The 23138-nt window shown below is 51.3% G+C and overlaps 1 protein-coding gene across 1 annotated transcript in view; it reads left to right on the top strand.

Annotated features, from left to right (window-relative positions):
• Nucleotides 1-23138, top strand: part of NID2 (nidogen 2) — a 54557-nt gene that overhangs the window by 9737 nt on the left and 21682 nt on the right. Inside the window, exons 3-9 of the mRNA XM_074956518.1 lie at nt 7310-7542; nt 10845-11560; nt 13838-13987; nt 14078-14323; nt 15695-15895; nt 17185-17415; nt 22818-22961. Of these exons, the coding sequence (XP_074812619.1) occupies nt 7310-7542; nt 10845-11560; nt 13838-13987; nt 14078-14323; nt 15695-15895; nt 17185-17415; nt 22818-22961 (1921 nt within the window). The remainder of the gene's footprint in view (nt 1-7309; nt 7543-10844; nt 11561-13837; nt 13988-14077; nt 14324-15694; nt 15896-17184; nt 17416-22817; nt 22962-23138) is intronic.

Consider the following 23138-nt stretch of genomic DNA (forward strand, 5'->3'; position numbering starts at 1 on the left):
TACAGCCACCAAAGAGCCGTGTGGCTTTTAGCTCATGCAGTAGAGGCTTATGCAGTAAGTTTCAGAGGTCGCAGGTTTGATCCCACCTGCCGACAGTGTTACAAGTGGGGCCTCGTCTGGGCTATCAACTGGGAAGTCTCAGAAGCTTGGGGTCTGCTTCCTCGGCTAGGGGAAGTACCTAACCCATGCCTGCTTGGTGTGATGCGCTGTCCCCTCTAGTGGTACCTAGACCACCTAGAGATTAACGAGTCTGCTACAGCGTTGGCTAAGAGCCAGGTGGCTTTTAGCCCATGCAGTAGAGGCTCATGTGTTTAGCTCCAGAGATCCTAGGTTCGATCCCACCCACCAACAGCTGGGGTCTGTTGGTGTTACACTAGGCACGTGGTACATACACATAGTAGGAGACGGTCCCCGCCGGTATGAAAAGACAAGACAAAGACAGTGAGAAAGGAAGTATTATCATGCAATTTCCAGCTGGAGAATTGATGGACACAGAGATTCAGCCTCATTAAATCAGAGAGCCCAAAACTCAGGGGGGAAAAAATGTTTTAGTAGAGACTGGGGGACGGATTCTTTTCCCGCTGGTGCAAAGAAGGAGTAACTCCAAAGCAGCCAATGGGGTTACAGCCATGAGAGGGCTGATGTGAGATACAGGAGAATCGTGTTTCGGGATTACTCAGAATGCAGTACAAAGGTTCCTTTAAACCTAGAGGCAAGGTTCAAAGGCAAGTCCAAAGGAGTTCAGCATATCAGGGGTGTGGGTTGTCCTGCAAGGTAGCTCGCTCAGGATGAGTTAGGACTAGTTACTCTGCGAGGGGCTAGCTGTGAATGCCCGCTGCTCATGAGCGCTCCGCGGAACATTCAGGGGAAACATGCACCTGATTAAGGATGACCTCCTGGCTTTGCCGAAGTCAGTGACAAAGCTCCCATTGGTTGCACTGGTGCCAGGATTTCACCCCAAATTTTCAGGGCCTCTCGAAATGCCCACCTGGTAGCAGCGCACTGTGGTAACAGAGACAGCAGTTTTATGCAGGTCCTGATGATCTTGTACTAGGGGGTCAGCTTCTGAGCTAGCAACGTACTTGAGTCCAGAATGTGGCCAGCGATGTGTTTTCTCTCTATTCTCCCAATGTTCTTCTGACCAAGGGTGTTGATGTGAAGCCGGGCCTCGGGGCTCAGTTGGGAGAGGGAGTTTGGGAGATTAGGTGACGGCAGAAGGATAAAAGTCTCCTGGTTGTGAAGGAAAAATCAGATGTTGTGGAGGAGTTTCTGTGTGCTCGGGAAAAGAAGAGCTGGGGTTAAGAGCCAGGAAGATAAAGTAGAGAAAATGATGGAAGAGCCCCATTGCAGGGGAATAGAACGTCCTGGTAATAACTCACTGGGAGCCTGTGGGGAGGAAGGGAGAGAAGTGGAATTTGTTTAGGATGGCGTTGAAGCAGATGAATGTCTCACCCTGGAGCCATGCAAGTGTCACAATGCAGTGCTTGTTATGTGGCTGATCGCCCCTCAGGTGATTGAATTCAGCCCTGGACAGAGGACCAGCACGAGACCTGCTCAGCACTTCTTTTGAGGAGGAAGGATGGGGATAGGGCACTGGACTTGGACTCAGTTCTTGGCTGAGTCACAGAATTCCTGTGTGACCTTGGGCAAGTCATTTAATCTTCCCCGAGCGTCAGTTTCCCAGGGGGCTAATAGCACTGCCATAGCTCAGATGGGGACTGAGGATGAAATCAAATAGATGTGCTGGGTGGCTGCCCAGGGTGAATTTCACCCAAGGACAATGGACCAGGGACCTATTTTAATTTTGGGACGCCCTATGAGCTTCGCTAACTGGAGCCGCTCCTTGATTAGTCTAAAAATTCCTGCTTATAACTAGTTTTTAGACAATGCCAGTGTAAATCAGCACAGGTCTACTGGCTTCACTGGAGCGATGCCATTTACATGGCCCCATGTTGGTTACAAGGTACATCTCCTCCAAGGAGACCTGTGAGATACTGAGTCACCTTCTGAGGAATTAGCAGCTTCCTTTCCAGTGCATTGGGCCTTGTCTCCACACAGAAGTTGTACCAAGCCACTGGTGTTGGGACAGTTATGCCGGTATAAATGTGTTTATACTGGGATATCGTACAGTGACTGGGAAGAGGAATAAGCTACACTTTATACTGATACAATTATGTCCACATGTGGGGTTGTACCAGTAGAACTATGTTGGGAAAAAATTCACATTGATAACGGTTCAAAACCTGTGTGTAGACAAGGGCTACAGCCATGTCCACACTACAACCTTCTGCAGGTGTGGCTGTGTCAGTCAGGGGTGCAAAGAGGTGCAATCCCTGACCGACTGAGCCGTGCCAGCACAATGTAGATATAGCTGCAAAACTGCCCTTTTACCAGTGTAGTTGTTTTACAATACTCATACAAACTGCGGCTTTGCTAGTGTAGCTGCGTCCACACTGGGAGTAGAGTATGCCGGTCAAGCGCTGCTAATGTAGATGTAACGCCGACGGACCCTGGTCATCAGCGGGTGGGATCGAACCTGGGACCTCTGGAGCTTAGTGCATGAGCCAAAAGCCTTATGGCACTTATCTAAGGCTGTAGAGCAGACTCATTAATCTCCACGTGGTCTCAGTGCCACTAGATGGGACAGAACGCCACACCCAGGAGGTGTGTGGGTTACACAGACATAGCCTAAGTAGTCGTAAACTGACAATCTCAGGATTTTGGAACAGATTCTGATCTCATCTGATCCAGTTGTATGTTTGGAGTAGCTCCACTGAAGTCAATAGCGTTGTATGGACAACACGGGAGTTAATGGTTGCCCTCTACTCAGGGCTGGTGAGGCCACCGCTGGAGTTCCGGATCCAGTTTTGGACAACACACTTGAAGAAAGACGCAAACAAATTGGAGAGAGTCCAGCGGAGAGCAGCAGAAAGGAGAGGAGGTTTACAGAACCTGACCTCTGGGGAAACGTTGAAAGAACTGGGCATGTTTATCTAGAGAAGAGAAGGCTGAGGGGGGAAATGATCTCAGCCCTCAAGTATGTCCAAGGTTGTTATAAAGAGGACAGTGATCGGTTGTTCTCCATGTTCATCCAGCAGGACAAGAAGTGGCTTAATCTGCAGCCAGAAAGATTGAGGTTAGATGTTCGGAAAGGCTTACTAACGCTACGGGTAGCTAAGCACAGGAAGAGGCCACCTAGGGAGGTTGTGGAATCTCCATCCATGGAGGATTTTAAGGTCAGGTTGGACAAAGTCCTGTCAGGGCTGGTCTAGGTCAGCGTTTCTCAAATGTGGCCGCATGCAGCCACCAAGGGGCTTTTCTTGACGCCACAATCTCCTGGGCTGTGATGGGTGGGGAAGAGGGAAAGTAGAGGCCACTCCTTGTTGCTGCTGGATGCACTGCCTTGGTGTTGGTGGCTGTTGCTGGGGCTGTCAGCAGGGGTTGGGTCTGGAGACATCTGGGACACAAAACTGGAGGAGCAGGCAGCCAGTGAGTTCCCCACCATCCCAGAGGTGGTGGAGCTCAGGCTTTGGGCGTTAGCCCTGGGGAGGCGGCAGGCTCTGGCCACGGGGTCCATGTTCCAGCCCTGGGCTCCGGCCACAGAGCTTCGGGCTCTGTCCCCGGGCCCAGTTCCCCAGCCGTGGGGCTTTGGGATCTGACTACAGGGCTTCATGCTCCAACCTACCCCAGCCACCCACCCACCCTCATTGCCTCCCCTGACCCTTACCCAGGGTTGAATTTGTCCCCAGGCTTGCCTGGGCTGAGTAAGTCTGCTGTGAAAAGTGATACTTGTATGTTTGTTAATATCACTTTTCACAGCAGTCTTACTAGCTAGCAATAAACAAACTAAAATGATTTGGACGTGTCTCTGTGCATATTTGTTTGTTTTTCCTAAAGCTAATGAAGTATTGTAGGAAAAAATGTGAGAGTGGCCACCAGCAAGAATTGATGGCCGCACTCTGAAGCCACCAAAAATTTTGTCTTGAGAACCCCTGGACTAGGTATATTTAACTCTGCCTCATCATGTGGTGCTGGCCCCCCTTTTGAGATCCCTTCCAGCCCTACATTTCTATGATTCTATGACTAGAGATATAGAAACTAGAGATAGGGACTCCAGGTATAAGTGAGAACAGAATCTAGCCTCACGTTGTTAATAATGTGTCTTCCTGTAGCCGGAGGATGCTCAAAAACACTTCACAGGGGCATTTCCTGGCTCACAGTGGCAAATTCAGGTGTCTCTCTTGCCCCTGTCTCAGTTGGACAGAAGCTTGAGTCATCTCCACTTGGTGGGGGTGAGCTAGGGTGTTGTGTTCGTCATCGCTAATTCCTACACAGCCCCCTGTTTATGTAACAAGGGATGCTGACAGTCTTGGGAGGGTTGTTTATGTCTGAACATCAGATCAGCGTGAAAGGCAGGTGGGTAATGGGAGGAAGAGCTGTGGAAACCATAGTCCCCACACAGTCTGGTGAATGATCTCTGTTCCTGACCGCAGCCCTGTTCTCCTGCCCTTGTTTGGTCCTCTGCTGTCCTGACCAGAGGTTGCCATCTGGGTTGTCTTGCTCCCTAGAGACTGTGACTGGGGCCAGCAAAATTTGTTTCACACGTAACATGTCTGGAGACTGAGGACTAATCTACGGACAGATGGTGAGTCTTGTTGTCTGACTGGCTGGTGGGCAGTACTGTAGAAGTTTATGCCTGGATTTCCAAACAGTGGAAACTCCTTATGATGGGATCATTGTGGTGTGAACTGATCATTCTCTCCTTGTTTGAAGTGGACCATTTGCACCAATTCCACAAAAAAGCTCATTAAGCCAAATTTAAACCACATCCAGTTGAGCCAGTGAGCCATCTCTCTCTCATACAAAATAACGAATGCTGAATGTGGTATGGTTTTGGTTCTTCTTGAGCCGTTATTGATCTCTGGCTGCTTTCCTGTGTGAGTTGAGGCAAGAATTCAATGTTAGCATTCAGTCAAACACACATCACATGAAAAGTGGAAGGCACACACTGCATTTGTTCCTCTGTACAGTGCTGGGGTTGGTAACAGCAGTTCTATCAGCATATTCCAGACTCAATTTTTTCGCATGGCGTTCCCTATGATATGCTAGGAGGTCTCTCTTCAGGGTTAAAGCCCCAGATTGCACATTTCTTTTAGTTCCAGCTAATCTTCTGGGCCCTCATTCTCTTCTCTTGAATGCCAGCGCGCGCTCTCTCTTTCTCTGTGTGTCGGAGACAATTTCCCCTCTTTCCTGTTTTAAATACCCAGAACAGATCACACTTACGGATCATTTTGTAACATGTGTAAGATTGTGACACTAAATTATTTTCCTAGATTCCAAAGGCGATGATTGTAATAATTCTCTCCTCAATGAAAGAGACATGGGGGTTTGTAATAATTCTAATGCTGGACATACGGGGGAAGGGGGAAAGAGAGACATTGCTATTGACACATTTTTCTGGTTAAGCACGTTGAATGGGATTTTCCAAGGGAATGAGATTCCCAGTTCCCAGAGAATTTCAGAGAGGCATAACTCTCCTGTGAAATCCTAGTCTGTCATAAACATACAGCTAAGGGTAGCATAAAATCCCTCCTTTACCTGTAAAGGGTTAAGAACCTCAGATAACCTGGTTGGCAGCTGACCAAAAGGACCAATAAGGGGAGAAGATACTTTCAAATCTGTGGGGAAGGTTTTTGTTTTGTGTTTCTTTGTGTTCTCTCCGGGTCAGCGAGGAACCAGGGCAGGGAAAATACATCTCCTAAAGCCATACCTGAACTAAGCATCTAAGATTACAAATTGTAAGTAATAGGAAGGAAATGTGTTAGATTATCTTTTGTTTTAACTTGTGAATTTTCCCTAGGCTAAGAGGGAGGTTTATTCCTGTTTTTTTTTTGGTAACTTTAAAGTTTTGCCTAGAGGGGAATCGTCTGTGTTTTGAATCTGATTACCCTGTAAAATTACCTTTCATCCTGATTTTACAGAGGTGCTTCTTTTACTTTTTCTTTATTATAAAGTTCTGCTTTTAAGAACCTGATTGGGGTTTGTAGTGTCCTATAAACCCAAGGGTCTGGTCTGTGCTCATCTTGTTTACTCTCAAGCCTCCCCAGGAAAGGGGGTGAAGGGCTTTGGGGGATGTTTTTTGAGGAAACAGGAACTCCAAGTGGTCCTTTTCCTAAATCTTTGTCTAACTCACTTGGTGGTGGCAGCGATACCATTCGAAGGACAAGGAAGAATTTGTGCCTTGGGGAAGTTTTTAACCTAAGCTGGTAGAGATAAGCTTAGGGGGTCTTTCATGCGGGTCTCCACATCTGTACCCTAGAGTTCAGAGTGGGGAGGGAACCCTAACATAGCCGTTGTCCCTACCTCTCAAGTTTTCGTCACAGGAGATGTTATCCAGTCTGGTCCCAAAGTCCCAAGCCCCTTTGATGCACACTTATTTTTAATTGCTGAACCCCTGGTGGTTCGTGAAATGTTACAGGAGGTTCTCAGGGGAAAAAATTCCCTAATAGTGCACAGAGCTGTCGCTTGGGACCCCGGGCAGCACGGGGCCAGCAGCCCGGAGCCCCTGGACTTCCAAGAACTACGCAGATCAAAGCAAGCATATCTGTCACATTGAGGAGATTTAAACTTCAAGACTCCTTATAAGAAATGGAAAGGGAGGTGGATATTTTTTGCTGTTTTTAAAATTAAATAGGCAGCTAGTATTGTTTTCTAAAATTATTATGAAGAACAAGTTTAAGCTTTGTTGTACCGTGCGTCGTTTGCCTGGACTGCTCAAGACCCGAATGCTTGTGCAGGAGGAACTCTTTGAGTTGGCTTCTTAAATCCCGTCATGCTGTCTCACATCTGATACTCCTTGACGAACCATAGGAGCCTTGTCTTATAACAGGCTTATTCAAAGTGATGTAGGCTACGAAAGCGAGATCTTGGAAGAGTGTTGCCATTTTCATAATGTAATAAAAATACTGTAATGATAAATAATAATTAATAATAAATAGTGTGTAATAAGCATGTCATAAAAACAAATTTTATATTTCCAAGATCACTGCTTTTATCATTTATACTCAGGTAAAGGAGAAAATCCCTGGAAATATTCATTTTTAGGAGGGGGTTTGTGAGACTTGACATTTTAGTGAAAGGGGTACACAGGTTGTTAAAATTTGGGAACCACTGCTGTAAACTAATTGCATCAAAACCAAAGTCCCATGTAGCTGAAGTCAGTTTGTGTCCCTCATTCCAGGGCTTTCTCTCACGCATCCAGGCCTTTAACAAGTCTCCCATACGTTTGTGGTGATGCTTTCTTCTGCAGCTGAATACCTTCCAGGCAGTCTTAGCCTATGATGACTCCGACACCTACGCCCTTTTCCTTTATCCTGATGACGGCCTTCAGTTCTTTGGGACTCGGCCCAAGGAGTCTTACAATGTCCAACTGGAACTGCCAGCCAGAGTGGGTTTCAGCAGAGGTGAAACGGATTACGTAAAGAGAGAAGGGCCGTATTACACTGTCACCAGCAGCGAGCAGTCTGTGAAAAATCTCTACCAGTAAGTAGCGCGGATGGGAGCGTGTTGAACGGCGTGTCTGTATAACGCGGCTCTTTCATCAGTTAAAACCCCAGGCTGCTGAAATGCTGGATCTGACAGAGCTAAAAGCAGAGGCTGCCTCCGGGAAAACATCCCCTTTGGAAACAGTCTTCTGCTTTGGGATCCTGTTACGCAGAAATGCATACTGATCCTGTTGCCTTGATTGCTGGTTTCCTACTGTTTACTTACCCCTGTTATTGCACTTAGGTAATGACTAGCTCAGAGGTCCCCCTGCGGGGGTCTAGAAGAACGTTCGGGGGGCATGTCGGGGGGCATGTCTGGGGCCCAGGCCAGCCCCCTTGCGGGGCAGGGAGGGAGCGAGCGCCACCCAGCTCTGCTCCTGGCCCCGACTCCGGCTGCTGGTCCTGGCTGCTGGCCCCACAATTGGGGTCCCGACTGTCGGCCTTGGCCCTGGCCGAAGCGCTGCCCCCGCCCCAGCTGTGGACCCAGCCTTGACACCCTTACCCCTCCTTCCGGAGCCGGGACCCCGCTCCCGGCCCTGTGGGGGAGGGTGCGGACAGGGCTTTGGGGGTCGCGAGCTAAAAAGTTTGGGGACCACTGGACTAGCTGAATCAGTGTTGTTTACTCCTTCTCATAACACAAGAACTAAGGGGTCACCAAATGAAATTAATAGGCAGCAGGTTTAAAACAAAAGGAAGTATTTCTTCGTACAATGCACAGTCAACCTGTGGAACTCCTTGCTAGAGAAGGCCAAGACTATAACAGGGTTCAAAAAAGACCTAGACAAGTTCCTGGAGGATAGGTCCATCAATGGCGATTGGGCAGGGATGGTGTCCCTAGCCTCTGTTTGCCAGAAGCTGGAACTGGGCGACAGGGGATGGATCACTTGAGGAGCTGGCTGGCTTGGAGGACATAATAGGTGCTATTAAGACATGGAGAATGTGGAAAGAAGCAGGCTGTATTGACATTGGTCAAGCCCATATGTTGGGTGAAGCCCCGGCTCCACGGAAGTCAATGAGAGGTTTGCCGTTGACTTCAGCGGCTCCAGGATTTCACCTGTTCTTGCCAATGCTCCTCGGCGCTTTTGATGAGGTAGAACACAGTCCAAGTTTTGTGGAACAGGCTATTGTTATAGCAACGCGCTCGCTGTCTTCAGGTGTGTCAAAGGTGGTTATAAAGAGGAGGGTGATCAGCAGTGGTCCCTCTAATTTTTCCCACCCATGTGCAAAATGAATTTTGTTATGTGCATCAATATGTCTGACACATCACCTCCATAGTGGTGCACATAACAACATCCATGTGGCTGGGATGGGGCCGGGGCTCAGGGCTGGGGAAGAGGGTTGGAGTGCGGGGTGGGGTGAAGGCTCTGGCTGGGGGTGCAGGCTCTGGCGTGGGCCCAGGGATGAGAGGCTCAGGGCTGGGGCAGAGGATTGGGAGCTGGGGGGGTGCGGGCTCTGGAGTGGGACCAGGAATGAGGGGTTTGGGGTGCAGGAGGGTGATCAGAGGCTATGGTGCGGAGAGAGGACTCTTCTTCCCCCCTGCCCCCCCGCACTCTCCCTTCCACAGCAGCTCTGGAGCTGGGGCTGAAGGATAGGCATCCCTCCAGGCATGGCAGGGGCAGCCCACCCCAGCAGCTCCAGGCTGGAGGAGGGCCGCCCCTGCCATGCCTGGGTCCGGGCCAGGCCACTCCGGGGTCGGGCTGGGCTGCGCCACACCTCCCTGGCTGCGTCTGGGCCCGATCTGGCCATGCCGCCCCAGCCGCGGCAGGTCCGGGCCGCAGGCTAAGTTGGGGTTGGAGGAGGGATGCCCCGTAGCAGCAGGTCTGGCCGGGTTCCCTGGGTGCCTGCGCGGCACTAAATAGGTGGCTGCATGGCCACACGGCTTACAGGGAACTTAGGCGATCAGTTGTTCTCCATGTCCACCAAGGGTAGGACAAGAAGTGATCAGTTTATGTTGCAGCCAGGGAGACTGAAGTTAGATATTAGGGAAAAACTTTCGAACTCTAAGGATAGTTAAGCACTAGAATAGGTTACCAAGGCCGGTTGTGGAAACCCCGTCATCGGAGGTTTTAAAGAACAGGTTAGACAAGTACCTGTCAGGGCTTGTTGAGGTGTACTTACTTCTGCATCAGCACACGGGATGGACTAGATGACCTCTGGAGCTCCCTTTTAGCCCTAGGTGTCTAGGAGTGTATGAATTCTGAGAACATTAAAGAGCCGGAGACATCAGAATCGGTTGCTGTGGAAGCGATGGTGATGTCACCAACCCGTTACAGACTTCAGTAGGGCTGAAACTCACCCACGTACAGAGAGGCAGGACACCGGTGAAGCCGTCAAAGCTGGGCTTATATGATCCTGAAGTGTCCTGTAGGCCTTGTATTGGCCTTCTGCACAGAGGGGGGATTTCATCCAAACAATGGGAGCCGTTGAGGTTGTGAAATGGCAGCCGTTCTGTACATTATCACTGTTCTCAAGGACCAGCTGTTCTGCACGCAGCTGACCTCAGCCGTAAAGAACAAGGGAAGAAAAAGAAAAAAAATGCAGAAAATGTGACATAAAAGCACAACTGTTTCTAAAGAAATGTTTTTTCCCACAAGGCGCTAGTGCCTTTTAAGGCCTGGCGCAGCTCAAATCGCAGGCTGGTTAGAGCTGATCAAATTGAATTAAAAAACAGCTGTGAAAACATATGGAATGGGATTTTATAAGAAATAAACTTTGATTTTTCCTCCTGACCTAATAAAATATTGACCCTCTCCTGTGCCAGAAAGATCATTGCCGAAATTTTCAAATGGGACGAGTGATTCCAAATTAAGGGGGGCCAATTTGAGGCCCCTTAAGGGAGGCAGTGTAGTGGAGAGAATACTGCACTCAGGAGACCTGGCTTGGCCATTGGCTTGTTGGGTGACCTTGGGCAAGTCACTGCCCTGCTCTATGCCTCAGTTTCCCCATCTGTAAAATGGAGATAATGATACTGGTCCCCCTTTGTAAAGCACTTGGAGATCTACCGGGGCTAGGGGGCTAGGTATTATTAAAGGGGTCTGTTTATTGAGAGGGTGAGTAGTTAGCACTTTCTGAAAATCAGGCCCCTTTAAGGTGTTTCAGGTGTTTGCCCCCCCCCAAATTACTAGCCATTTCTGACCGTTTTGACCCATAGCTCCAGTTGTACAGTCTTTTCTCAGGCAGATCTCCCATCGAGCACAGTGGGAGATTTTGTCTGAGCAGGAGTTGCTGGATGGGACACTCTGTGATTTGTGAGCAGCTGTAAATAGCAGTGGCATGTAACTGTTTGTGATTTGTCTCTAGAACCAGCAACTCAGGGATTCCTGGTGTATGGGCCTTCCACATTGGCAGCACCTCCCCGCTGGACAACGTCATGCCAGCTCGAGGTGGTGAAAAGCCTTCCGAGGGGCATTCCCAGCAAACTCCGGAGAGCACGCTCAGCAGTGCCGCCTTGGAGCAGAACGTCCTGGACGCTGACTACCCCGATGAGAACATAGACTATGCCGAGCCCTTTTACGATGAGAACGAAGAAGACGACATTGAGTACCCGACCGAGCTGGTGCCTGATGTTTACACGAGACTTGATGTTTTGTACAGCGAGCCAAGACACTCCGGTGCCAGGCTGGATTCGGAGCTGGAATCCACATTGCCGTATCCGGTGTCCAGCCGTCGCCCGGCCTATCCTGAAGTGCCCGGGACGAAGGAAGGCCCATCCCAGCTGCCTCCCGCGTTGGAAGATGAAGTGGAGTCCTCCCAAGAAACAGGAATCAGAAACCCGTCCTCACTAGAGACCGAGGACAGCCTGCTGGAGCTAACGACCCAGGGGCTGCCAGCAAACCATGAACAGGACAATGCCCAGCCCTACCCAGACAGTGGCACTGTACCGTCCGAGACGGACATCTTTCCAGCCTACCCACAGGGGGAGGTCATGCTTCAGGGCTACCCAGAGAACTCCCCTCCCTTTAATCGTGGGAGGCAGGTAGTTGGTGTGGACGAAGACGGCAGCTTTAACCGGGAGGGTAAGTGATGTGAATCCAAAGTGTCTGTAACTGATTTCCAGCTGTTGGGTTTCTTTGTAGCTAACAACGTTTTCACCAAAAAGACCTGTTTGTTGATCAGGAAATGAGTGAAATTAAGGTCCACCAAGCCAGAACCTTCCCTAGCGTAAACTGGCATCGACTGCATTGAAGCCAGCTGGACTTAGGAGTTGACTTCCACTGAAGTCCGGGGAGCGACGCCGATTCACACCAGCTGAGGATGTGGCCCATCGTGAGCGATTTAACTTGGCGATGTCCCGCAGAACTTTGAATCTCATATCCACTGAGCAATAAATGACCTTCACCCCAGCAGTGTGAACTGAAAGCAGAGTCACACAAGGCCAGATTCTGATACCCTTAACTAGAGCGGGAATTCAGCTACATCAAAGGGAAGGGAGATTTAGCTTAAGGTTCGGAGTGGGGAAGTACAGATAATAAGTGGCAGGAGCATTGTTATTTTGGGAGGGGGTCACTGTATAACCCTACACTGGCTTTGGGCGAGAGAGATTTCTCCACTGCAGGGAACTAACTGCCGAGATAACACATTTGACAAATGCTTCTAATGTTCAGAAATCTTATTTTTTAACTTCCTGTAACAAGGGTGTGAGGGGCCACCCCGGCTCCCAAAAGGCAGGGGAGCTACGTGAACTCTTAGGGGGATTGGATGATCCAGAACAGAGCGAACTCCAAGCTTACTCCAAGCTTCATACTCCACAAGGACCAGGTGGAGGTGACGAGATTGTCTGAGAGTTTTTTGGAGACTTTTTAAGGACATGGTAATGGGGCCGGATCCCTTGGTCCTACACCGGGGATGGGGGGGCGGGAATGTGGGAGAAGGTAATGAGTCCCCAACAGCGGAACCGTCTCAGCGGGAGGTAGCGTCTTTGTGTGAGAAGCTTGCATTGGCTGGCTCATTGTGCTTGTCTGTCCCTATGACAGCTGGCACAAGCCGGGGGGAGCCTGCCAGATGTCCTCCTGAGTGAGCTGAGTGACAGGGAAGGAGAGTAAGGAGTTGTTGTTATTAATGTGCAGAGAGAGCGGGGTTGGGGATTCCAGCCCTTCTGAAGGATGAAGCATGATATTTAACAGCTGCCAGATAAAGGACGTAGCCTGGCTGTTTGGTGAGAATTACAAGCTGCATTGGAAAAAGTTGCCCAGGAAGGTGAAAAGCAAGAAATTCCAGAAATTGAACCTTTCAGCCATTGCAACGACGGGCAGTTGAGAGCTGGCCCTTACCAAGGCAAATGCTCGAGAGCACCAAGGCCGGCTGTAGTTGTGTGTGCGCCTGAAGTTTGACGTACGCTGGGCCAATCTCGCCCCAGGTGTGATTGCACTGAACTCAAGGACCTCGGCTCTTTTACGGTGATGCCCACGAAGGCTGCAGCTTTGTAAGCCACTTCGCTCTAGTGAATCGTGGCATACGAAATGGGGTCACGGTCTGCCCTGGGCCCGTGCAATGGTGATTGTGTCTCTCAGTATCTAGGAGGGATGCAGGCTGGAGTTTTCACTTGGGGCTAAGGAGTTAGGTGCTAAAATCCCATTGATCTTCAGTGGGGGTTGGGTGCCTAACTCCCTAAGCCCCTTCGAACCTCCCAGCCTACATGAATTTTACAACTGTCCCTTCCTACAGTACAGGGTGCTAATTAAGAACATCTCCCCATGTGCACCCTTGAGAATGGCCAGTGGAGGTGTTGGGTTTCATCATTCACGCAGTCACCCATCCCACCCCAGTCTGTGGCAGGGGGGAATTCACCCCTGTGGATGGGGACACTGGCTGGCTGCAGACCCCATGATGGAATAGAGTTCGCAGGTTTCCTGTACCGCTGCAATTCTCCTTGGGAAGGATTTTTCCATGACTACATGCCTGGCACCTGGGTGGAACTGGGGAATGGTGGAAACCATTGGCTGTCTCTCTAGGGCATTTATAAGGCACCTATTGTCTTGTTCCCCAGTGGAACACCTATCGTGTTTTCAGTTGTAGCAGGTGTTTTCAGGCCCCGATCCTTCAGTCCTGCTGCAGGCTAAACTCCCTTTGGGGTCAGCGAGAGCTTTGTCTGGGCAGAATCCCACCCACCTTGAAGGGACAGCTGACTGTCCAACTCCAAACAACGACCGCGAGATGGCAGATGCTGTCAGGTTTCCTTTCAGATCTGAAGGGTTTGTCCTTGTTGGTACAGCTTTGCGAGTAGACCGCTGTGCAAACAGCGATGTGCTAAGGCATGGTTCCTTACTACATGCTAACCTGTGCTTTGCGTGTAGGGTTCACGTACAATACCGCCAGCAAGGAAACCTGCCAGTGGAATCACAGCCAGTGCTCCCAGCATGCCTTCTGCACGGACTACGCCACCGGCTTCTGCTGCCACTGCCAGTCCAAGTTCTATGGGAACGGCAGGCACTGCTTGCCAGAAGGTAAATTGTAGTGGGTGTTTGCCGGCTTCAGAGCTTCTGGCATTGACTTGTTCTTTGAGACTGATCCAAGGCGTTGTGTCTTCTTCCCAGGGGCCGCTCACCGTCTCAACGGTAAAGTAAGTGGGAATCTCCTGGTGGGACGAACACCCATGCGGTTTAGTGCCGTTGACTTACATGCCTACATAGTTGGAAACGATGGGAGAGCCTACACCGCCATTAGCCATGTACCTCAGCCGGCAGCTCGTGCGCTCATGCCGCTGACTCCAATCGGAGGTCTCTTCGGGTGGCTTTTTGCTCTGGAAAAACCAGGCTACGAGAACGGCTTTAGTGTCACTGGTAAGTGGAATGCATCACGTTTGACTACGCAGTGCAAACAGGGCGTGGGCTGGGGCCCATTGCTCCCCAGGGGAGCATCTCCCGTTGACTTTGGGGGGCTCTCAAGGAGTGAGAGGGGTGGCATGGAACAGCTAATCGTCAGGAACGCCCAGTGTCTTCTGAGCTGCTGCTTGTTTTCTCCTTCTGAATCTCCAAAGTTATGGGGCTGGTTCTACTGATGGAGGAAACTAGTTATTCTGGGGGATTGTGGTAGGGTTAGCTGCCTGCCATGCACACCCTCCCCCCCCAGCCAGGCATGCTTCTGTGGTGCCCTGCTAACAATTTCTCCCCTCTTCAGGGCTCTCCCATTACATTCCCTTCCTCCAGGCCCTCCTGGCCAGGCTTTTATTTCCTTTTCCCCATACGGCAAACCAGAACTACATCTGACACCGTAACTATTCCCCTGCTGGGCTGAGGCTCTGGCCCCAGCTTATGGCCAGGCACCCTGCCCCTGGTGGTCTCAGCAACTCTCCAGACTGCCGTCACTGTGGGAGCCTTCTGGTGGGACCACCTGATCCAACCCAGGCTAGGCCTCGGGCCTCTGGGACAGGGGTATTAAGTTGTCTTGTGTAATGGTTATATACTTCCTTAAATTTCCCCTCCTCTCCTCACACCTGATGCCTTTCAACCCTGAGCACCTTAACCCCCATTCCTCCTTTTTATTCCCCTTATGTGACACTCGCTGTCCTCTGGCTGGTCTTTTCTGGAGCTCTCCTGGAGTGGCCAGAGGGTTCACTACAGGGGCAAGAGGCATTCCCCCCCTTTGGGACTAAGGCCCATAGCCAGTGGGAGGTAGGTGCCGCAATACCTCCGAGTACTGGGGCTTAAGTGTGCTGTCTCTGGGTGCTCCCAGGCCCCGCAGACTTGGAAGCTAAAGCACCATGCAGAATCTCCATCTCCCTGTGATCCCATTACACCAGTGTTGGCCCAGCCTTTACACCGAAAACATTATTGCCAAAAAACTTCTGAACGCGTAGTGCGAACTTGGGTTTGGACTCCAAGTGACTAGCAGCGTTGACCTATTCCGGGCTGGGTAACGACTCGGATGTGTAACTGATTAGTCTCCCCTTTGTAGATGCATGCGATGTGGTTCTCAGTTTGGTAGGCGGGGTGTGATATTAGCACATGCAGATCTTTAAAACAGCCTCTTGAATCAAAAGGCTTCAGAAAAGGTCGGTATTATTGACTGGTATTTTCTGGTGCCGCTCTGTGCTAATGATCGGTTTGTGTTATCTGTCTCGAATATACTCTAAGAATTGGGTTAAAAAGATTGTTCGTTTATCCATTAAAACGGCTGTAGCAGAGCTTGGTTTTCTTCCCTGTTCATTGTAGGTGCTAAATTCACCCACAGTTTGGAAGTCACCTTCTACCCAGGAGAGGAGAAGGTCCATATCACTCAAACAGCTGATGGCCTGGGTCCAGAAAATTACCTAAGCCTTAAGACAAATATTCAGGGTCAGGTGCCTTTTATTCCGGAGAACTTTACTGTCCACATTGCACCCTACAAGGAGCTTTACCACTACTCTCACTCAGGTATGATTGAAGGACTCTCATTCATTGTGTGTTTTTGTTTTGCAGAGCAAATGTTGTTAGCCAGGCTGCCCACAGCTTGTTATACACACTGGAATTCCGCAGTGTTCTGCAGGGTCTTTTCAAGTAACCAATGGTCATTTTTAAATTTTTTCCACCATTATCTGCTGAGAAACTGCTTCCTTGCAGCACTCACGCTCTCCCTTTTCTAGGCAGCAGGACTCAGTGCATTTCTGGGACTCCGGGTCTCCCATAACATTCTCCCAGCCGAAAAGGGCTGGACTGCAGAGATGGAGTCCAAATCCCAGATCAAAATCCTCCCCTGAATTTGGCAGATGGGCTCTGCCTCGCTAAAGGGATCAGCCGAAAGCCAGGAACTGAAGAGTCCAGAATATTGGGGTGTTTGGAATCCAGATCTGAGCCCTGACTCGGATTTTGTAATCTCAGATTGGCATGGCTGCCATTGTAACGTGGCTGCAGGAGTCACGTTTGAGCGATAGACCGCCTCCCTCCCATCATCTTCCTCCCCCACCCTGTGCTGTGCATGCTTGCTCATCGTGAAATCACTACGTTTCCTGCTAGGGTTGCCAACTTCGTAATATTTAAAAATGGAATCTCTCCCGCCCTGCCTCTTCTTCCCCCCCCCCCCCCCCCGAGGCCCTGCCCCCATTTTCTCCTCATTCCCCCTCCCCCTGTTGCTCGCTGCTCTTCATGGCTTCCCCCCCCCCCCCCCCCGCAGCCTGGTTCAGGAGGGACTGTCCTGCGGAGCTGGGGTGGGAGCTGCAGCCGCCCAATGCAGGTAGGAAGTGGCTCTGGCTGAGTAGGGGCCGGCGTGGGTGATGACCCAGAGCTTCCCCCACCCGCAGTAACCAGACTTTGGTTGTCCGGTCAGTAGATCTGACTGGACGCTATCAGGTCCACTTTTCAATGTGGCCACCCTATTTCCTGCATGGCAGTGCTCAGGGCTAACCAAAGGCCATTGGCCCAAGTCCAGTGCTCGCATCTCCAGAGAGCGAAAGTATCAGTCATCAGTGCACAGAATTAGTCTGTGAAAACACGGTGGTATTTATTCCTTTCTTCATCTTCTCCCCCACCCCTTCTCCATTGCTTGGGCTTATCCACCAGTTGTTGCATCACTCCTTGGAGCAGGGACTCCATGTTTGGAAAGTGCCCAGCCCAGCAGGGCCTGCATCCCTGATGGGAGCCTCTAGGCACTGCTGCGGTGCAAATAATAATAATTCATCAAGCTACCGCATGCTTGTGTGACCAGGGTCCTTTACACTGTTTTGCAGCCGTGACTTCCACAGCTTACCGGCAGTATTTCCTCACCTTCGGGAGTATCAACCAGACCTTTGCCTATCGACTGCACCAGAACATTACCTTCCAGGACTGCCCGCCCGCCCGCCACCACAGGGTCGTTCCTGCCGTTCAGCAGCTGAGCGTGGATCGGATCTTCGCTTTGTACAACGACGAGGAACGGGTCCTGCGCTACGCCATCACCAACCAGATTGGCTCCAGCGAAGGTGAGCTCTGCCGAGTCATCCCCGACTCCGTCGGCCTGTTGAAAGCAAGGGCCGAATTCCCTGCCGCTGCAACGCCCCCGCTTTCAGCATGGCCGAAAACAGCCGGCGGCAAGGAGAAGGAAGATCAGTGTCAGTCTGCTGTGACTACAGGCACGGCTGTGAGCGGAGCGATGAGCTGCATCAGCGGGACTAGATCTGGGGGGCCTTGTGCCATTGAGTCACAACCCTCCCCTGCTTCCCCTGGGTCCCTGGGGGTTGTGATTTCCTAGCAGTAAATTGCACCACCCCCTGCAGTGGCTCAGCGGGGCTGGGCAGGGGGTGGACGGGATAGAGTCAGAGCTCTCTGTTCATCTGCTCTAGGAGGAGTGACCGGCTGACTCCAGTGGCCCCAGACCAAAAGTCTCGGTAGCCCATGCGCGAGGGCAAGGTGAATTTTTCCTCCTCTGCACAGACACATGGTCCATGTGGCAGTCTGGCCCTGGGTGTAACTGCTGGTGGAATGATACAGTTCCTGTGAGCACACCCAGGCTTGTACACACTCCAATAACACACCCCTGTAGAAAATATCTGTGGAGCTCCTGTAGGCCGTGTGCACAGGGGCCAGACGCCGCTGACCTCTCTGGCTTTGCCCCGTTTTCACCCAGGCGGAGTTTCCCCACTGCTGTTAGATGAAGGGATTGGATTTTTTGTCCTGCTAAGCACCTGCCATGATGATAGATCCCTGCAGGACTTCATCCGCTCAGGATTCGCCCCACAGCAAAAGCTGTTAGTTTGGGTGCCTGGGGTACCAGCGAGGGTTTTGCTGGCAGGCCTATGCTGTGCTTTGAGACACGTTGTTTGTAGGCAGCTTTTTCCCACTGTAAACTCTGCTGCACGGCCGGGTACAAAGCTATCCACGCTGCGGACAGAGCTGGCCCAGAATCACCACACAGTGTTGCTTCGTGCTGAGTTTTATTCTCAGTGTTGAAAGGCAGAACTCTGGGGTCTGGTTTGTTTGTTGGACTTGCAAACCCCTCCCCAGCCATGAAAAAATGTAGTGACAGGCCAGGTGGAAAGCAAGTACCCTCCCCACCCCACACCTCCCACCCCCATCTCCTCCTGCCTTCTCTTGGCAGAGGTCTGTCTCCAGGCTGGCATAGCCAGTGATGTCACAGTGGCCCATAGTTTTAAATACAATGAACCCCATTTCCCAGCAGCCACTGCTGCTTCCTACAACTTCAAAACTTTAGTCAAGAAAGTGGTACCATTTACCCCGGCTTTGTGAGCTTTCACGAGATTCCGCTTTGGCTCTAAGACAAAAGTAAAATAGCAAAAATGGGGATTTTTTCCACCCAACTCTACTGTGGTGGTGTCCTGTGTTAGAGGAGAATGAAATAGCTAGGTTGGTAACACAGCTACAAACGGACTTGGTCTCTCCTCATTCAAAAATGCACCGGGACATCCACGTGTTACCCATCTAGCCATTTCCATCCCTTCTTGCACAGCATCAGGACAGCCCGTTAGAGTGGGGTGGAAATTCCACATTGTTGCTTCATTATTTTTGTTCTCCAGCCAAAGCAGATTCTACATTAAACCTTACTGGGAGTTCTGTGTACAGGGGTGTGTGTGTGTGTGTAAGTAATCTACTGGCCCAGGAGTTGCTCAAGAAAAGATAGAAGAAAAGCTCTCTCTATGTCTGTACAGGACCAGATTTGGCAGCCAGATGCTGTATTCCTTTGATTTCCCAGAGTGGGAGTGGGGTGATCAGAGGTGGTGCCGAGTGTATTTCGTAGTACCGTGCGTGCAGTGGGCATTGTTCTGGGTGCGTCCGGCAGCAGAGGAAAGACTCCATGGGCGCTGGATCAGGCCCCGGCTGTGTCTGCATCGTTACCTATTGAGTTGCATATCACCATCGGTGGCGAAAAGACAGAGAAGCCGGAAGGCCTGAAGTGTGGATATACCATGGGAAAGAGCTGATTAAGGCCAGGTGGGTGGGTGCTAGCCACCGTCTGGTTGGTTAGGTGGGGGACGCTGGCTCTTCTCTGTCTCCCGCTGCCGTCAGAGTAGAAAGCTGGTAATCCCTCCGAAGAGGGGTCTTCCTCTGAGTGGAGCCTGAAACCCAATCTCCCTGTTGGTCCCCAGGGAGCTGTTATCTAATTGGAATGCGTGTAGGACAACACAGCTGTCTGCGCTTTCTGGGAGCCTCATTGTTTCCAGGAGGATGGAGTCAAAGGGCCGTGTCCTTCCTGAATCAGTAATTGGGAGCCAGAGCTATTGACCCTCCTCTTCCCTTCCTGACCGTGTGGAATTTAAAGGGCACATTGACTCTCGCGGGGGGCAATCACCTGGGAGTGGAGAGCTCTTCCCCCTACAGGGTGTAGAGACAGGGAGCATGCAGGGTGTATGTGCTCTGCTTAAGGAGCTGCTCCTTGGACAAAAGCCTCCCCAGCCTCCTACTCTAAGCAAGTAAATTAGCTCCAGCTCTTGGGGTCAGGAAGTCAAGCCATTGAATAGAGGCCATAAAGGATCCAAAGGGGGATGCTCCTGTTGGCTAGCCAAGTGCAATAATGAGATAGAGGAGGAACCTTTTGAGAGCACAACCGGGACCGAATGTGAGAGGGATTCAGAGTCTGCGTCTCAGGGACGTCTCCCTGTCGGGGGCTTGTAGCAAACGAATTACACCAGGATCACGGCCAAGACTGCGTAGCGCCCACCTGGGCTAATCGCAGAGATGGGCATGAGAACCCAGGTCCCAGCACCCCCAGAACTTGGGGGAGATTCAGATCCGCAGGCTGCTCCGCAGCCAGCCCTTCTCAGTGTAAAGGGGCAAAGCAAAACCGGGTCCACGGGGGGGCTGGGGCTGGGGCTGGAGTTAGCAGCTGCGATTTGTAGGTGGGGCTGTGCTCCGGCCACAGCCAGCAGAAGCCCCAGCAGCCTCCCTAAAGCCAGGCAGTGTGTGCCCGGGGGCCTTGGGCTGGAACGTTCCCAGTGCCGGTCGGATGCATTCTCAGCAATAGGCTCCTGGCTGGAGCTGCCGGAGTCACGTTAGTCCCACGCTAGTGGGAGTTCTGCTGCGTGCTGGGCTGAATCTACGCTGGGCCGGGCAGCTTTGTCTCTGGCCCAGAGCATGCGCCCTGGTGAGTAAGGAGCTGTAAAATGCCTGAGTGCTCCCCCGTGTGGGCTTCCTGGATCACACATCACTGCCTGGTAGGAGAGCAGCCCTTGCAAGGCCCTGGTCCCTGTGCAGGTTGATGGGGAGTGGGGGAAGTCCCAGCCCCCGTGCACTGGCCAGCACAGCTACACCCAGTCCCTTACTCAGCGCTTCTGGTGAAGACACAGTCTAGCCCTATGGAATCTGATTCATGGAGTCCAAGGCTAGACGGGACCATTGTGATCGTCCAATCTGACCACCTGCATAGCCCAGGCCAGAGAACTGCCCCTGGATAATTCCTGCCACAGGGCTTTTGGAAAAACAGCCAACCTTGATTTAAAAATGGTCACCGATGGAGAATCCACCACGACTCTTGGCAAATTGTTCCCCTGGTTAATTACACTCACCCTTAAAAATGTACACCTTATTTCCAGTCTGAATTTCTCTGGTCTCAACTTCCAGCCATTGGAATGATTTTGTGGTTTGCATTCGTTACCCAGAGGGGTATTCTGGGACCTGTCCAAATGTACAGTAGATCACACCTGCTCCCTCTAGAGTCGAGATGATAACATTATAAATCAGGGTGTTCTTCCGGCTGGTTTTCAGATGGGCCAATGTAGATCATGCCAGTTCCATCAGGAAAACCCATGAAAACGCAGAAGCAGAGGAGGCTAAATCATTTGAATTACGATCTTGGTTGAAAGCTGGCGAGTCTTTACTCACTTCGTAAGGTGAGGTCAACAGGAGTTTTGCTTGTGTAAGAACCGAATATAGACTTCAGGGTTTGGTCCTCCCTGGTCTGTATTTATTTAAAGCTGTTGGAACTTTACCATCCTGGAAAGTCCTTTCGTTGAGTTTTTCAGGGTTGTTTCTAGGAGACCTTAACCAACAGTTCTCGATTTCCTCGCAAACTTGCAACTGGTCAGGGGAAACATTTTCAAAAGCACCTATGTCACCTAGGCCCAGATCCTCAAAGGCATTCAGGCATCTAACTCCCATTGAAATCAATGACTTCCCTGAGACTTAGGCTCCTAAGCCACCTAGGTGCTATTGAAAATGGGAATTAGAATCCTAAATCACTCAGGGGCTTTTGAAATTTCTACTCAAGGGCCCAATCCAGCACCCATTGAAGCCATGCAGACTCCATGGGAAAGACCCCCTTGGACTCCACTGGGTGTTGGGTCAGGCTCCTCTCCATTATGAACTGATCTTGCCAGTGAATTAAGAGGTAACCTAGAGACAAAGTCCAAAGCCGAATTCAATCTCTCCCTGACTTCCCTAAACAAGGAACTTCAAGAGCCAGTTCTGGCTTTGCCTGGGCACCGTGCAGGGGGCAACGCATAGGAACAGGCTGGGGGCAGATTGTTCTGGAGTCACACTCTGCGTCCTGGTTTCCCCCTGCTCCGTGGGGGATGCACCCTGGCACATGCACCCTGGCACCCTGGTGCGTTGGCTGTTGTGTTGGCAGTCTCGAGCCAAAGCTGCACCCGTTTCCCATCCTTTCACGTGCAGGAGGAGCCTATCGATGGGGAGCCCGTCTAGCGGATTAAGGGGGTGCCTTCCACCTCCTTATGGTCTATATGGGATGCAGGACAGAGCAGCGTCCAGCCCCAAATTAGCCAATAGCTGCATCCCCAGCAGCATGTACTGTAGTTCTTCCTTTATTTTGGGTAACCAGCTGTGCTTGGTTTAGCTTTAGAAAGTGCCAGCAGGCAAGGTGCATTCACTCACCATTGCGTGCCTGGGTCTTTTTGCACCTCCAGGACACCATTATCCTCCCGATCTGCACGGCACTGGGATGTTCTTCCCCCTCTCTGCATCCGATGCATGTAAGGGGAGCAGAATGCCAGAGGCCAGGTTTGCCTGGTGGGTTAGAGAACTTCGCCCTTCTGCTCTGTGCGCGAGTGATACGGTGGTCAAGGGGCAAGCTGTAGTGGCACCAGCGGCATCTTCATTGCCTAGCCCATGCCGTACAGCTGCGTGCCCTGGGGAGGCAGTGTGGTCTAGTGGGTAAGGCCCTGGACTGGGAGTCGGGAGAGCTGGGTTCTGTTCTGAGCTCTGCCACTGCCCTGCTGGGTGACCTTGGGCAAGGCACCTCATTTCTGTTTTCCTTCCTTCACTTTGGGGCAGGGAGACTCTTGCTATGTGTCTGTGCAGTGCCTAGTACAACGGGGTTCTGATCTCAGTGGGGGCTTCTGGCTTCTCCTGTAATATAAATACCCGTCCCGTGGCTCCTCATCCAGCTTTGCCTTTTGCTTTCTGGCCAATCTAGGTGGCGCCGACTCGAGCACAGTGAACCCCTGCTATGACGGCACCCATGTGTGTGACACGACAGCGCGGTGCCAGCCGGGCACCGGTCTGGATTACACCTGTGAGTGCACGGCCGGCTATCGGGGAGATGGCAGAGACTGTGTGGGTAAGTGGAGAACCCCGCTAGCGGCTGCTCGCCCGATCGCAGGCTCAATTCTGCGGGTCAGGCATCGTGATCTACAGTCCACCATCTTGCCTGTCTCTGTATGTCCTTACTGAACGGCCGAAGGGAGATTTATAATGATACTCGCTTAGTGAGAGTGGACCCAGCACTTTTCACCGG

The sequence above is a fragment of the Natator depressus genome, chromosome 6 (genome assembly GCF_965152275.1).
Source record: "Natator depressus isolate rNatDep1 chromosome 6, rNatDep2.hap1, whole genome shotgun sequence".
NCBI classification, from domain to species: domain Eukaryota; kingdom Metazoa; phylum Chordata; order Testudines; family Cheloniidae; genus Natator; species Natator depressus.